Source organism: Marmota monax, unplaced genomic scaffold (genome assembly GCF_021218885.2).
Source record: "Marmota monax isolate L192 unplaced genomic scaffold, Marmota_monax_Labrador192_F-V1.1 WCK01_AAM20220418_F8-fsc00265, whole genome shotgun sequence".
In the NCBI taxonomy this organism is placed as follows: Eukaryota; Metazoa; Chordata; class Mammalia; order Rodentia; family Sciuridae; genus Marmota; species Marmota monax.
The window spans coordinates 2,831-18,757 of NW_026694808.1; the positions used below are offsets into that span (position 1 = coordinate 2,831).

General features: G+C 37.2%; 1 protein-coding gene across 9 annotated transcripts in view; it reads left to right on the forward strand.

Annotated features, from left to right (window-relative positions):
- The first annotated feature begins 4,039 nt into the window (after window positions 1–4,039).
- Window positions 4,040–15,927, forward strand: part of Tut7 (terminal uridylyl transferase 7) — a 59,336-nt gene continuing 47,448 nt past the window's right edge. For 7 of the 9 annotated variants that reach the window (XR_009225065.1, XR_009225067.1, XR_009225066.1 and 4 more), the window contains exons 1-6: window positions 4,040–4,190; window positions 5,320–5,870; window positions 11,553–11,734; window positions 12,444–12,560; window positions 13,061–13,238; window positions 15,417–15,505. Coding sequence is in view for 6 of the 9 variants with exons in the window: in XM_058573100.1 (XP_058429083.1) it covers window positions 5,351–5,870; window positions 11,553–11,734; window positions 12,444–12,560; window positions 13,061–13,238; window positions 15,417–15,505 (1,086 nt within the window). In the remaining 3 variants the exon portion in view is untranslated. Of the gene's footprint in view, window positions 4,301–4,350; window positions 4,561–5,319; window positions 5,871–11,552; window positions 11,735–12,443; window positions 12,561–13,060; window positions 13,239–15,416; window positions 15,506–15,927 lie in introns of those variants that run through there. The other 2 variants (XM_046425918.2, XM_046425919.2) reach the window with 2 other exon arrangements.

Sequence of the window (15,927 nt, forward strand, 5' to 3'; positions counted from 1 at the left end):
AGATAAACTTGATCTGTTTTTCATTGACATGATTATGAGTTACTTGTTTATGGTTTTCAGAGACTGGCAGAAATACTAATTGTTTTTGTGTTAATTGCTCACCCAAACATAATACTTTGAAGTCTTTATTATTGTCCTAGCATGATCCTTGTCCTATGTAAACTTTGTCCAGTCACTTACCAACTGCCACCATGGACCTCTGGTCTGCCCTGATGCTGAATATATACACTTAACTGTCCCACCTGATAGAGAACAAGAACTTCAGGTCACTTCCCCCAAATTCACACAGAAAGTAGCTCAGAGATGTCACTGCCATAAAAAGGGAATTGTAGAAAGTAACAGTAAGGGCCAGGCAAGGTGGCACAGGCCTATAATCCCAGCATCTCAGGAGGCCAGACAGGAGGATCATGAGTTCAAAGAAGCTAGCATCAGCAATGGCGAGGTGCTAAGCATTTCAGTGAGATCCTATCACTAAATAAAATACAAAATAAGGAAATGTAACAGTGGTTCATTTTATGCTCTGCCACTGCAACTTTTTTTTTTTTTCCCATGATAGGTAAATATTTAATCTTTAAAAAAAAAAACAAAAAACTGTTAGCTTATTTTCCTAAGTGGTTGCACCATTTCATGATTGCAACTTATTTTTAAAAGGAACATGTTTCTTCCCCTTTCTCAGTCACTTCTCCTCCCTAATCTCTTCCCAACCCTAATCTTGGGAAGGCAGGGAGGGGCACAGGATGGGACAGGATTATCTTTCTTCCACTTCTGCAGTTATCTGTCCTTGAGCACACACCCACCACTGGAACAAAGTAATTCAGACTTGCCGATGGCACCAAAAAATACAAGAAATGACTCTCTCTCAAATTAACAAGTGAATTACACATGGAAAGTAGCCTTTGATTCAGTTCTTTAAAAATCCCTGTTCCCCTAGATGGGCAGAACCACAGCCTCTGGGACAGGAGTCCTGATATTTCTCCTTTGCTTGCAAAGCAATCAAAATGTTTTCCTTTTTCTCAAAACTGTGTCCTTTTTATTGAACTGGCATTGGGGATAATGATCATGCTTTTGGTAACAACAGTATCGCTACCTCCCAACCAGAGAACAACCTCTGTCCCCACATTTCTACTATAAATTGTTGAAAATATTTGTAGAACAAAAAGCTATCATTCTGAGAAACTCAATCCTCCTTTCAATGACATCAAAGAAAATTCCAAACTTTTCAACTAGATTTAAGGATTTCCACTGACCAATTTAAATTACTCTTACAGTATAAAAGGTCACAAGAAAGTAACTCTACTGCCAGTGTTTCAATTAGTATTATATCCTCAAGATGAATCTTAAAGTCAGCTAATTTATAATATGAGAAGTTACACTTTGGACAAAGCATTGAAGAAAATGCAAATATGAACTATTCTAAATCCTTAAAAAGATGTTTGCTATTTTGGTTCCCTAGAGTTCAGAAATCAAGATGGACTTACCTAAACCAATTCTTTCAAATAGGAAGTACTAACCTGACTGGTAATGCTATTTTCCCATAATAAATACAATCATGTATCGCCCACACTCCCTTCCTACTCTATGCTAAATGCTACTGCCTGCTGGTCAAAAAGATTATTAGTTTTATTCCCATGAATTTTCAAAACCAAAACATTTTTTTTGGGGGGGGGGGGTTGATTTGTTTTGTTTTTTGGTACTAGGGATTAAACTCAGGGGCATTCAATCAATGAGCTGTATCCCCAGCCCTATTTTGTATTTTATTTAGAGACAGGGTCTCATTGAATTGTTTACTGCCTCGCTTTTGCTGATGCTGGCTTTGAACTTGTCATCCTCCAGCCTCAGCCTCCTGAGCTGCTGGGATTACAAGTGTGTGCCACCATGCAGTCCCAAAACATCTAAATAAAGAATTACAGCAAAGTTGTAGGAATGTGCCTAAAATCACCATAGTATAGTCACCTAGTTAAGAACAGACATCTCAGGATAATCTGAGTTTGGATTCCAGTTGTGCTATTTACTTCATTCACCATTAAGTGCTAATTTCCCCATCTTTACTTATTATTTATACAGAGGAAAGCAAAAATAATCAGAGACCAGATCTCAATGGAAAGCAAGCTTTCTTTATTAAGCAACAGAATGGCACATTTTTTTCAGAAGAAAAAATGGCAAATGATTATAGGAGGGGTCTAATTTTTTTTTTACAGGATTTGAGTAAGTTTTGATTCATAAAAATGAGATTTGAAAGCCAAGGTGGCATAGGTCTGTAATCCCAGCAGCTTGGGAGGATGAGATAGGAGGATCACAGGTTCAAAGTCAGCTCAACAATTTAGCTAGACCTTAAGCAACTCAGTTAGATCATGTCTCTAAATAATACACAAAATAGGGCTGAAGATGTGGCTCAGTGATCGAATGCCCCCGAGTTCAATCCCTAGTATCCACCCCCCTCCAAAAAATAAGATTTGAATAATTTGTTGCTGGGAAAGGGTGAATGAATGTCCAGAGCTCAGAGATCATCCCCCAAACAAACTGTCCTCCTTTCTCCTTGACGGTTATATTTCATATCCTTCACACTCTACCCCAACTATATCCTCTGCCCTTTTTGACAGGTCTTGCTAAATTGTTGAGGCTGGCCTCCAATTTGATCCTCTTGCCTCAGCCTCCAATGTTTCTGGGATTACAGGCATGCCCCACCCCACTCAGCAGTTTCCCCATCTTTAAAGTGGGAATAATGATATTTTCTTAATGCAGTTGTTGTGAGGATGATTAAATGAGTTAATATTTGTAAAGCTCTCAAAGATGTCTGGCAATAACCAATATTTTACTGATTTAGACTCTTGCCTCAACAGAATCTCATGGGTTTAAATTTAAAAGCTCTAGAAAAATGGACAAATAAGCTGTCCTATTTTCCCAGCACTCCCTAATTCTATTAATTTTGATTTTTTTTTAAACACTCAGAACATCCCAGGTAGCAAGGAGGATAATACCAATTTTTTTTTTTTTTTGGGGGGGGGAGGCAACCCTTAGTTGTTTGCTAGTTCAAGGTGTACATTCTTCAGTTCAAAAATCTGAATTTGAACTAACCCTGAGGCAGAGGCCTGTGAATCACAGCCGTTCAGGAGGCCAAAGCAGGAGGATCGCTGGCTGGGCCATTTAGCAGAATTGGGTCAAAAAAAAAAAAATTGCTGGGTATGTAGCTCAACAGTGGTATGCGTCCCTGGGTTCAACCAGTATCAAAAAAAAAAAAATAGTTTGAATTTGACCCTCTCTGATCATCCTTTCCCATCACACATACTTTTCAAAACGACTTTTAATAGGTGTATAATTGTACAGAATAGTGGGTTTCACTGTGGAATATTCATACATAGATATAACTTGATCACTTTCACTCTCTAAAAATGACTTTTCTTAAAAGTAAACCATTCCCGGCTATCTTTCTTTTTAAATGTCCACATATGGTCGTGCTTTGGCCATACTCTCCTGCCAAGTTCGTCAAAATTCACTTTGTTCTTATCTTCTCTTAGGGTCACAACCTTAGGAAAGAGCAGAGCATTCCCCTGGGGCACATTAAACTGTGGGTGAACATTAGATGCTTAAACTGACCTTTCTACCAGGTCGGCAATTAAGACCTCACGGAAACGTTAAGTCACTCTGAATTATCAGGAAAACAGGAATAGAAAGAAGCTGGCTCAATTTCCCCCAGAAGCCACTGAGTAGCATCCAGGGGCAAAGCTGAGTCCCCCAGTGCCGACTCCCCTCAGATCGCAGGAGACTGGGCTCCCCTTGCTTCCCCCACCCTACCCCGAGCTTTTAGCGCCCACAATCAAGAGGGGAACCCGGGGAGCCCCGGGCACTGCTCACCGGAGAAGGCCCTGCCCGCGCGCCGGGGTAGAGGGCGAACCACCCGCGGGCACCGAGGGGCGTAACCGGGCTGGGCCTTGACAACCCATACCCGGGGGCAGAGCGCTGTGGCGACGGTGGGCGGCCCGGCAGCGGGGCGACGGCGGGCGGGGCGGAGGGCGGCCCTCCGGGCGCGGCGCGCGTTTCCGGCGTGCGCGGCGGAGCGCCGGGGCGGGGGCACAGCCGGCCCCCAATCGCGCACAATGAGACAGCGCTGAGCGCCGGAAGTGGGACCGAAGGAAAACTCGGAGAGGGAGCCCAGCCGGGACAGGAAGAGGCGGGGGACCGCGGCGGAGGTGGTGAGTGCTCTGGGGCGCCTTCTCCCTGTGTCCCTCCTAGACTCGCCCCCTGGCTGGGTCTCCCGTGGGTTCCTTAGTCTCCAAAGTAGAGGTCGGGCCTGGCCCCATAGGTACGTTGGCTCCATCCTGAGGCGGCCTCCTAGTCCAGTTTCGGTGTCTAGGGATCCTCCAGGCCGGCTAGAACTGAGGTCTCGGGTTCGAGTCCGCCTTTTCACTTTGTGTCAGACTCTGCGAGGGTGGGAGAAGGGATTTGGGTCGAGACACTCGGCCCCGGCCCCCTGGCGGCTGGGGGGACCCCGGAATCCCATCGAAGTGGCGGGTCACTTCCTGCTTCCTGGTCCCCACGGTGGCTTCGTGGCCGGGACTGCGGGTACGCCTCCTACTTTTTCATCTCGGACGGTCAGGGGTGGAAACTGAGGCAGACCGGGGTGGGGCAGTCAAGACAAGAATCGAAAAGGTGTGGCATTCTTTAGAGAATTGCTGTTAGTGACAAAACCAAACTTGTTTAGTATTGAAGAATGAGAAATAGGACGGTTCTCTGGAGTTGTCCTTTGGTCAGAAACCCAGTCCCTTTCATTAGTCCGGAGCCCAGCCCCTCTTGTAGCCCGAGAGATCAAAGCCGGTCTGTTCTGAAATGTGATGAAGCAACTAGAGTGGAGTTGAGAGGAAATGTAGTCTGTTTACATAAAGTTTTGGTTACTTTGTGTAACACTTTAAAGTAATTGCCAACTTAAAAAAATAGACTTTCAGGAGTTCTGTAGCAGTATTGGCTTGGGATGAGGTTTGCTTTTGAAGTTTTCTTTGAAGAGAGGCGCTTTTGTATATAAGTAAAGCTTACCAATGTGATATAACGTTTTACTATAATAGTTTTCCGGATAAGAGGAGCTTTTCTTATTCACAGATTTAGTCTTCACAAAAAATACTAGGTACGAATCCCATGATTGTAGGACTATGTCTCCTAACTTCTAGTGCAATGCACTGATTATTAGGAATGTGATAGAAATTTAATTAAAAGAAAAAAAGGAAAGGTTTCTTACACACTTTTGGGCATCAATATGATATGGCATTTTGTGTACTTGGTATCATATCTTGTTGTATTTAATTGTTTTCCCGAAATGCCTTCTTTCAGGTGCAAAGAAAGAAAATTGAAGTCAAAGACCATGGGAGATGCAGCAAAACCTTATATTGTGAAGCGCAGTAAAGATCGAGGACCTGTTGATGATGATGATTTCAGAAGGGGTCACCCCCAACAAGATTATTTAATAATGGATGATTATGCTAAAGGCCATAGCAGTGAAATGGAAAAAGGCCTTCCGAAAAAAAAGCTAACTCCTGGGAACTATGGGAATACCGCGAGAAAAGGATCATACGCTGTTTCCAGCAATCCATATGCATTTAAAAACCCAATTTACAGTCAGCCCACTTGGATGAATGACAACCACAAAGATCAGAATAAGAGGTGGCTATCTGATGAACTTACTGGTAATTCAGACAATTGGAGAGAGTTTAAACCTGGACCTAGAATTCCTATCATAAGCAGACCAAGGAAAGATGCCTTTCAAGAAAGTGAAGATGGTTACAGGTGGCAAGATGGAAGAGGCTGCAGAACTGTAAGAAGACTGTTTCATAAAGACCTAACAAGCCTAGAGGCCATGTCAGAAATGGAAGCAGGAAGTCCTGGTAATGTGTTCCAACTTGTAAGGTTATAGCCCAAAGTCAACAGTGTCTTATTCTTTTTCATCCAAATAAGTTTTATTTTCAGCAGTGAATTTCCAATTTTTCATAGTATATGTTTTCAGAAGTGTTAATTTATTTAATGTGATTATTTTAAGGTTTATAATCATGACATTTGGGCACCTCTAACACATTTCATATATTGGTCCTTTCAAAAGTTTACCTCACTGGGGGTGTAGCACATGCCTGCTAATTCCAGCAACTTGGTAGACTAAGGTAGGAGGATTGCAGGTTCAAGGTTACCTTTAGCAACTTGGCTCTCTCAAAATAGAAAAAATTTAAAAAAAGGGCTGAGGATGTAGCTCAGCGGTGAAACACCTCTAGGTTCAATCCCCCATACTAAAAAAAAATTTTACCTCAAGGCTTATTTTACTTTAGTGAACATATTTTCATACAGTAAAAAATATGTTTTTTATAGAAGGAGGGTATCATATCCCCCTAGGGACCATAGCATAATTTCTAAGTGGTATTATGTATTTTTAAAATTATGTTTATAATTTTGTATTTAGGGCTGGAATTGTGGCTCAGAGCTAGAGTGCTCGCCTAGCACGTGCGAGGCCCTGGGTTCGATCCTCACCACCACATAAAAATAAATGAAGATATTGTGTCCAACTACAACTAAAAAATTTTTAAAAAATTGTATTTAAATAATGAACATGTCCATTATATAAGTGACAGTATAAAAGTAAAACAAAAAAGATTCAATGTGAAAACACAATATAGACTGAATATATTGCCTGCCAAAAGAAGGATTTGTCTTTTGGGTGAAGTATCAATCTCCAGAGGAGAACAACCCATGGTTTTTGTTTTTCAAGAGCTGTCAGGTGCAGTTAGTTGCATGCATCTGTAGTCCCAGCCCTGAGGAGACGGAGGATCACTTGAACCTAAGAATTGGAGGCCAGTCTGGGAATTCAGCAAGTCACCATCTGGGGGGAACTAGGGGTATAGCTCAGTGGTAGAACACTTACCTAGCTTGTGCAAGGCCATGGAGGGGTAGGGGTGAGAGGGTAAGCATGGCAACAGAGATTGGGAAACATGAGTTTAGAAAGTCAGAATACAGAAAAAAGCTTTGCTGTTTGTTTTCAGTAAATAACAACCCATTTCTAAGTGCCTTCACATGCTTGATAATAATTACCCCAGAGTGATTATTTATACTTTTTTCTGAAAGGTTCAAGGTAGATAATGTCCATGTAGCAATGATTTCTATAATCAGGAAGGTTATTTTTATCTAATGGATATATTCACTGAGGTGAGGGGAAGTCATAAATTGGATGGGAAAAATGAAACATAGTATTTAAAAATGGGCTTTTATGTTTATTGGCTGAAAGTCTTTTGTAGTGACCATGTAGAATGAATTGTAAACTGTCCAAATCAAATTTTTTTTAAACTTTTTTTTTTTTTTAATTTAAATGTATTCAGGCAAATGTGGGTACTTTTCTAAGTCTCCAGATGCCTCTTTCTTCATGTTGTCTCAGTAGCCAGTTCATATATGTGTTACTTGCAAGGCACTTGAATTTGGGACTCATGCATATAGAATGCTTAAAAAGGAAAAGCTCTTTTTTTTTTTTAAATCATTAGACAGTCTTAGTACAAAGTGAAAATCTCAAGCACTTGTTAATATTAAATGGGGGAAAAGGAAAAAGGAAAGTTAAAATTAATGCTAACATCAAGGAGCAGAGACAGAATGCAAGATTATAAAAGAATTAAAATAATAGGTAGAGGTAATACCTTAGCGTTACATGTCGTTAAGCCTGAAAAGAACTTGAAGGAATTTTCTGATGGAGCACTGTTATGATACAACAAAGGTGGAATCACAGTTTTACAAATTAGGCAGTTGCAGTTTGGAGAGTTTAAATTTATCCACACTTGTTTATTCAAAGTGGTAGATGAGGAAGTAGAACAGTAGTGGGGACTCCGTCGCCCTGGCCATTAAGTAATTCTCACTAGACCCAGAATCCAAATAGGGAAACTGAACATTTATTGATAATTTCTGGGCTTCTAGTTTTTGTTTTTCTTTTTTATATTGTATATTTGTATTTATGTATTGCAGTGTCCATGTGGAATGTGGACATTAAATTTAATTATCAATGCTTGTCTTTTATAAAAGAAAAAGTTGAAAAGCATTTAAAAATGAAGGTTTACAGATCAAAAATTTGCAGCTAGACAATACAAGGTGCCATTTGGAGACCCAAAAAGTAGTTCATGTATTCTTATTTGGTGTTAGGAATAACTAAGGAAGTTGTTCAAATTGAATAACTGTTATTCAGTTTAATATCTAAACTTTGCTCTTCATTTAAAGGATCCTAAAAAGGATCTCATTAAAGGGATCAAAATGTCCTTAAATCAAAATGTGTCTTAATAGAAGGATCTTATTGAAACTGTGAGAAAATATAATGAAAATAATGTTACTTTTTTTTAATACCATCTTTTCTGTTTATCAGTTTACATTACTGTTTCTACCTCATCTCTTAAATGTCCTAGGTTGCAATTTAACATATTTGGGAAAATGCCATTAATTATTTTAGCTGGAAAACATCCACTCAGATACACATGTCCTTTGTGAATGGGCTAATGGACCATATTCAAATAAAATCTGGGAAAATTCAAATACTAAATATAGAGATCTCTTATTACAATAAATTTGGAATGAGCTAGATGGTCTTCCTCCATTATGGGAATTTTTTAGCAATACCCAGTTATACCTTCTAAGAATCCCTCCAATGAGATTTTGACAGTTTATACCTGCAGGCCTGTGAGATTTAGTTCAGGAGGTTATACTGCTATCAGTTTCTAGTCTGTTCTAGATGTGAGTCTGTATGTGCCTCAAAGAGATTTTGTAGTAATTTTTATTTTTTCTGTTTCAAGATGAAAGGCCGAATTTCAGGATCCATCCATATTTTAATCTGTATTTCAAATCCCTTTCCTTTGACTTTGTCCCGTATCCTTGAACAGATTATTAATTCTCTTGGACTGGCATTGTCCCCATCTGTACAATGGGGAAAATATTAATATCCGTGTCAGGATTACTGTAGGGATTAAACGAGAGCAGCACACAGAAAATGCTTGCTTTACATCTGCCACATAATAAAATAGTAATGGTAGCTACTGTTATCGTCATCTGGCAGAATTTCTGTAGCCATGCTACAGATAAAAGTAATTGGAGTTAATCATGGTCTTTGGTGAGAGATGTCAATCCTTAGAAAATGACAGCAAATAGTTATATGGGAAAGCTTTTGTCAACAAGAGAAAGGAAGTTAATGAAGGAACTTGGTTACATATCAATTACTGTTGTGAATATGAGACTTTTCTAAAAAGGTGTTGCACATGTTGAAACTCTTTTTTGAGTATTTGCCTAAGTAAGAAGTTTCTGTCATGTTCTGAACACTGAAGTCAAATGTATTTATTTAGAAAAAGATACTAATAAAATAAATAAAGATTAAACTAATAATAATTAAATGAGAATGAACACATTTTTAAGTTAAGGGATGGTCATCTCAAAAATTTATTAAGACAATAAGTACTACTGGCTTTAAAAGTTTGTGATAATTGGGGGAAGAAGTATTGAGGTAGCCTGATGATTTCCTAGTCAAATACTATTAATCTTTTGATGTTTTATTTGCTCAGTCTTTTTTTTTTTTTTTTTTTTTTAAGAATTAAGCCCAGGAGATCGCCAGCACCACCAAAAAAAGAAAAAGAATTGAACCCAGGGTCACTTTACCACTGAGCTGCATCCCCAACCCATTTATTGGTTGATTGATTGACAGGGTTTCACAGAGTTGCTAAGGCTGGCCTTGAACTTGGGATCCCCCTGTCTTAGCCTCCCAAATTGCTGGGATTTTAGGCATGAGCCATAGTGCCCTGCTGCTCAGTCCATTTTGATTTTTTTAAGTGCATTTTTCCCTAATATTGTTTAGTTTTTAAAAAACTTTCACTTATTATAGAAGCTTTTTGTCAAATTTCATTACATTCATCTCATGTGTATTGAGCATATTGCTTACTATTTGTGTGTTAGAGTTCTTAGCTATAGTTTTGTGTGTTTTTCCATGCTGTGGATTGAACCCATGGCCTCATGCATACTAGGCAGGTGCTGTACCACTGAGCTACATTCCCCAGCCTCAAAATAGCCTTTTTGAAAACTGGAGGTCCTATACTTCCATTGACACTGAATTTTTTTACAATTAGTTAATTCATTGTAATTTGCTCACTAGTAATGAGTTAATGAGTTCTGAAAAATTGAGAGGAATTTGCCTCATGCTGGGCAGTAGGTTTATATTTCCAAAAAGTAATTTGTATTAAACCATTGCACATGATTCCATCCACTTAACAGAATTTTAATTTGGAAAACAAATTTTAGTCATATTATTAATAACTTTATTTTTCTCAACTTATTGTTAGAAGTCACAGATGTACTTAAAACAGTGTTTATGGTTCAGTCTCACCACCATCTTCTCTTTCACAGGTTGAAAGTTGTAAACTTAAAAAAAAAGAACTGATTCATTTATTCTAGAAATTATAGAAGTAACAGCAGGAGTTTATAAGCAGATAAATTTTTGCTTAGAAAAAAGCCTTTATTTTAACTACCAATTGTTTTTTCCTTTGATATGCTAGGTGTGCAGGTGGCTCAAAAAATCTAAAATGAAAGTAAAAATAAAATGGGAAATGGTGCCCTCAGCAGATGAAATTTTATATTTCTTCCCATTTCTGGTAGACCCCAATTTTATGTCTTGAAAGGCTTAATTTACAACTAAATGATTTTTTTTTCACTGCTCATAAGGATTTCTGAATTCTTGAGAAGTATACAATAGTGTCCACTTCACACTATTAAGATTGGTCACTTAAAAAATAAAAGCAAACGTGGGAAGTTTTCATTACTACAGATGTAGTAACAAGTATAATAAAATATTAGGTATAATGTAGATTATATATGTTAGTATATTAGAAAATTCTAATATGGAATATATTAGAATTACATATATACTTGCCATCAGAGGATAATTTTTACTCTTGATTTAGAATGCTCAGCAGCATATCGGGAAGAAAGAAAATCAAATTGTATTATCAAAGCAGAATTCTTTCCTTTTTTTTTTGGTGCCAGGGATTGAACTGAGCGGCACTCAACCACTAAGCCACATCCCCAGCCCTATTTTGTATTTTATTTAGAGACAGGGTCTCACTGAGTTGCTTAGCACCTTGATAAGTTGCTGAGGCTGGCTTTGAACTCACAATCTTCCTGCATCAGCCTCCAGAGCCGAGCCATTGGGATTACAGGCGTGTGCCACTATGCCTGGATAAATTTTTTTTTTCCTTCTTGTTTCTTCTTTTTATTGTTAGTGCACTTAATTAATAGTAAGGTTTGTTTTGACATATTCATAAAAACATATGACAGTTTTCTTCATTCCAGCAGAATTCCTTTGAAGTTATGGTATTTCTGTGGATTGGTATATCACAGATGATGTGCTTAGTGATTATTCAAACATTTTGTCCATGGAGATCCACCTTTCCCTTTGCTCTGTGTTCAGATGTGATTTATTCTGTCATGCCATTTAATTAATAAATAGGTAAATTCTGCTTTTTATCCAGAAGAGGTATAATTCAATATTGCCAATAATATTTTTCCCCTAACTTAAGAAAACAAGAAGCAGCGGTCCAGACCCAGGAAACCAAGGAGGACTAGAAATGAGGAAAATGAACAGGATGGAGAGTTGGAAGGCCCTGTGATTGACGAGTCTGTGCTTTCGACAAAGGAGCTACTGGGCTTACAGCAGGCTGAGGAGCGTTTGAGGAGAGACTGCATTGACAGACTAAAAAGGGTAACAGCTATGAGCATGTATTTGCTAATAAAAATCCTTGTTCTGGTTTAAACTGTGTTAGTAATTGGAAATACCAGCTTTGATGAATTCGGAACCCTACTTTTTTAAAGTTAAAATAACAAGTGTTTATTTTTAACAGGCATATTATTCTGAAAATATACTAATGAACTTGCTATACCATGAAACCTCCTCCCTTAAATCTCTCCTTCCTCAGCCCCATCCTGTAAGAAATACTTTAGGATCAGGCTTCTCCTCTAATCACTTCCTAACTTCTCTAGGTAGTCTTCTTTTGTCCTGAGGAATCTTTTGGGATAATTATTGTACCCTGTTGTGGCACTTTGCATTGTCAAAAAGTTCCCCTTGTAATTCAGTGATTTTATTTCCTTCTGGGGGTTAAAACTTTTTTTCACATGTTCTGAAGTCCTAGGACCTGCCCATCATACAAATAAGCCTACCTCCCTTTTGAGGTATACTACTTGGATTATCAGTATTTAAGTATTACACATTGAAAAGTATATTCATTATGAGGCAATAGAATTCCAAATAGTTGCAATTGTACTTAATTAAAAATTACTATTAAGATAGTGATAAAGCAAGACAGTAACATAGTGTCGGTTTTTAAACTGAAGGGGAAATCATTTTTCTGGCTTATTTTTTTTCCCCTGGATGTTTGGAGATATACCTTTTGATTAATCTGTTTAAATTATAGCGACCACGAAACTGCCCTACAGCAAAATACACCTGCAAACTCTGTGATGTTTTAATTGAATCCATTGCATTTGCTCATAAGCATATCAAAGAGAAGAGGCACAAGAAAAACATTAAGGTAAGTTTTATGTGACCCAAACTGTTGTTTTTACCTATCAGTTGTCATTGTCATTTTTCTTCTCCTTAAAGCTATGAATATTAATAACTTTAATTAACTTCTTGAAATTGTTTTAACCAAAATACTTTTAATTAATCAGATGTGTTTTCTGGGCAGTCTTTTGAATTTCCTTAAGTATAAAATCAGGGTATAGGAAATCACAGTTAGGACCTATATGTGTCCTTATGACAGTAATAAAAAAAATAATCAGACTGTCATTACTGGTTTTAATGCTCTTTTCTTACACTTTCTCCTTGTTCCTGCTTACTCTCTATTGTCACTGATCCAAATTATATGCATAAAGTGTGTATATGTTTGTTACAATAAAGACAAACACAGCTAAGATGAAAAGGAGGGCTAAAAACAGATTCCTGAAAATTCTATAGGGTGTTGTCTCAGTGAAACATAAAAGGTAAAACCTATGTATGAGCCATTTTTAATTTGAACATTGATCCTAAAAGGAGAAGCAGGAGGAAGAGTTGCTCACTACGTTACCCCCGCCAACACCCTCCCAGATAAATGCAATTGGCATTGCCATTGACAAAGTGGTACAGGAGTTTGGCTTACACAATGAGAATTTGGAACAGAGGCTAGAAATCAAATGTATCATGGAAAATGTGTTCCAGCACAAGTTACCAGGTATTTTCTAGATTTCTTTTTTCTACTTAGCTACTTAAAAGTAACTCGTTCATATTTCAAGTAATTTTCACCTCATAAAATTCATTTGTTATGTACTGAAGCTTTTTTCCTTAGTGAGTATGTTTGTTGTTGTTGTGTTTGGTTGTTATTTCTCCTGGCTTCTCCAAAGGTAACAGACTTTAAACATTCATTGCCACTGTGAACCTGTTTTCATTATAAATATTATTCTCTTATAAAATTCAATATGGTTAATTGCCCTATATTGGGGCACTGTGGGACTCTTGTATGTATTTGTTTACCTTTCCATCTGAATTGACAGAATACTTTTTAATTAAAATAGCTGGGCACAATGGTGCAAATAATCCCAGCAGCTCAGTAGGCTGAGTCAGGAGGATCTAAAAGAGCTTTGAAAAACTAGTTTATAAATAATTTTATAATGGGTTTTGTGTGCTGTTCAGTTGATATTTTGAAATTATATCTATTTTTATTTTAATTTTTTGAGACAGAGGTCTCACTGTGTCACCCAAGCTCACCTTGAACTCCTGGACTCAAATGATCCTCTTGCCTCGGCCTCCTGAGTAGCTGGAACTACGGGCACACACCACTGACTTGCATTATTTTTCATGTAGACTTTAGTGCAAAATAGGGGAGGGAATACAATGTTTGGAGTAAACTGCTTATAAAAATTTAAGGCTGGGTATGGTAAATGCTTGACACTGCAGCTGCTAGTCTTGATAGGAACAACCCTTGCCAATGAAAGGTCATTGGCCTTCCTATTTAGATAAATGATTGGAATAGCTTAATCATCCTCAATTTTGCCATAAATAAGAATTATCTGTGGAGTCATGGACAATTACTTTTAGAAAATTTCACAAGTGATTCTGATTCACAGGGCTAGACTCATTATTTATGTATATATCACCTTATAATTCTTTAAACTATTTGTTCCTGGAGATCATGCAAGTATTTATAACATGTATACATGGATACATATACATATAATTTTTACAAGAATAGGAGGGAAGTTCAACTCATTTCAATACATAGGTATTTCCCAAATAGTAAATTTTAATTTCACTGATTTTTGCTATGAAATTCCATGTAAAATTAAACTTTTTTATAGAAAACTCCTATTTATCAATTTTTGCAGAACTGGGGGATTAAACCTAGGGGATTAAACCATGTGCTAGGCAAGTGCTCTACCACTGATCTACATTCCCAGCTCTATCTATCTATCTATCTATTTATTTATTTTGAGGCAGGATATTATTAAGTTGCTCACACTGGCCTCCTTATCCTCCTGTGTCAACCTCCTGAGTCACTGGGATTGTAGACATGGACTATCACACCTGATTTGTTAATAGAAAACTCTTGAAGCCAGGTATGATGGTTCACAACTGTAGTCCCAGCACTTAGGAGGCTAAGGCAGGAGTTTGAGTCCAAACTGGACAACATAGTAAGTCCCCATCTGAAGAAAAAAATATGCATCTTAAACCCCAAAGAAATCATTTGAATTGGCAAACTTGAAGGAAGAAAATGTCCTCTTGATAAGAATGGGTAATATTTTGGCAAAAATAGTAAAATATTGAAAATAAATTCCATAAATACATATGGAAGATACACATGTTAACACTTATATCCTCCTCTGAAAAGGAAATGTATACTGCCTAGCATATTAAGATATCGGTTATATTGTAATTATTTTGCAAGTTTTTCTCAAGGGATTGCATTATATCAAATACTTTTTGTTTGTGAGTAATTTGTATTATAAAATAAGTAACAAAAAATATTTGCATTAGCTCTTGACTATACTATAAAGTTTATAAGTGTAAAATAGACATCCCTTTTCAGCTTTCTTATTTTGAAAATTATTGCCAATAGTTTTCTACACAAAATGCAAGAGTGATAAAATAAAAATTTTTATTTAAAGTGTTTTGCAACTGACTTGAGATCAATAGTCATTAAACCAAACCAGTCATTGCTGTCTTCCCTGTTACATAAAATTAAGGGATGAGCAAATAGCCACCTATTCCTGTCCTTTGTTGGTGACATACATTACAGTTTTGCTTTTGTATGTAGTTTTAATTGATGGTTCATTTCTGAAATAGCAGTGTTTTGTTACAACTTTTTGAGAAATTTTACTCTATTTATGCCTTCTATGTATTTATTTATTTGTAGATTGTTCTCTAAGATTATATGGGTCTTCCTGTAGCAGATTGGGTTTCAAAAATTCGGATGTAAACATTGACATTCAATTTCCAGCCATTGTAAGTACAAAATGAAATGTTGAAATTTTCAGTGGTATGGAAATTCTTTCTTTCAAATTGTCTTTATTTCAAATTGAACTGTGTGTGAATATATTTTAGATACGTAAAGATACTTTAATGGTGACACCTATTTTCTTAAAAGTTCCATTTTTATGTCTTGCCTGTTTTCAGCTTCAGGTTCAGAGAATTCTTATGCTCCATAGATTTTCAATCTTGTTTATTTTACACTACAGATCTTTCATACTTACTTGTAACACTGGTTTTCTAACCATGTGAATCTTATGGGGATATTTAGGTTTCTGTTAGCTTGGAAAGCTTAAATTCTTGGTAAAATCAACTTTCCATTAATAGGAAAAGAATTCAGGTTTTAAACAGTGTAGATTTTTAAACATTTATGATCTGAAAGCTTAATGAGCCTCCGA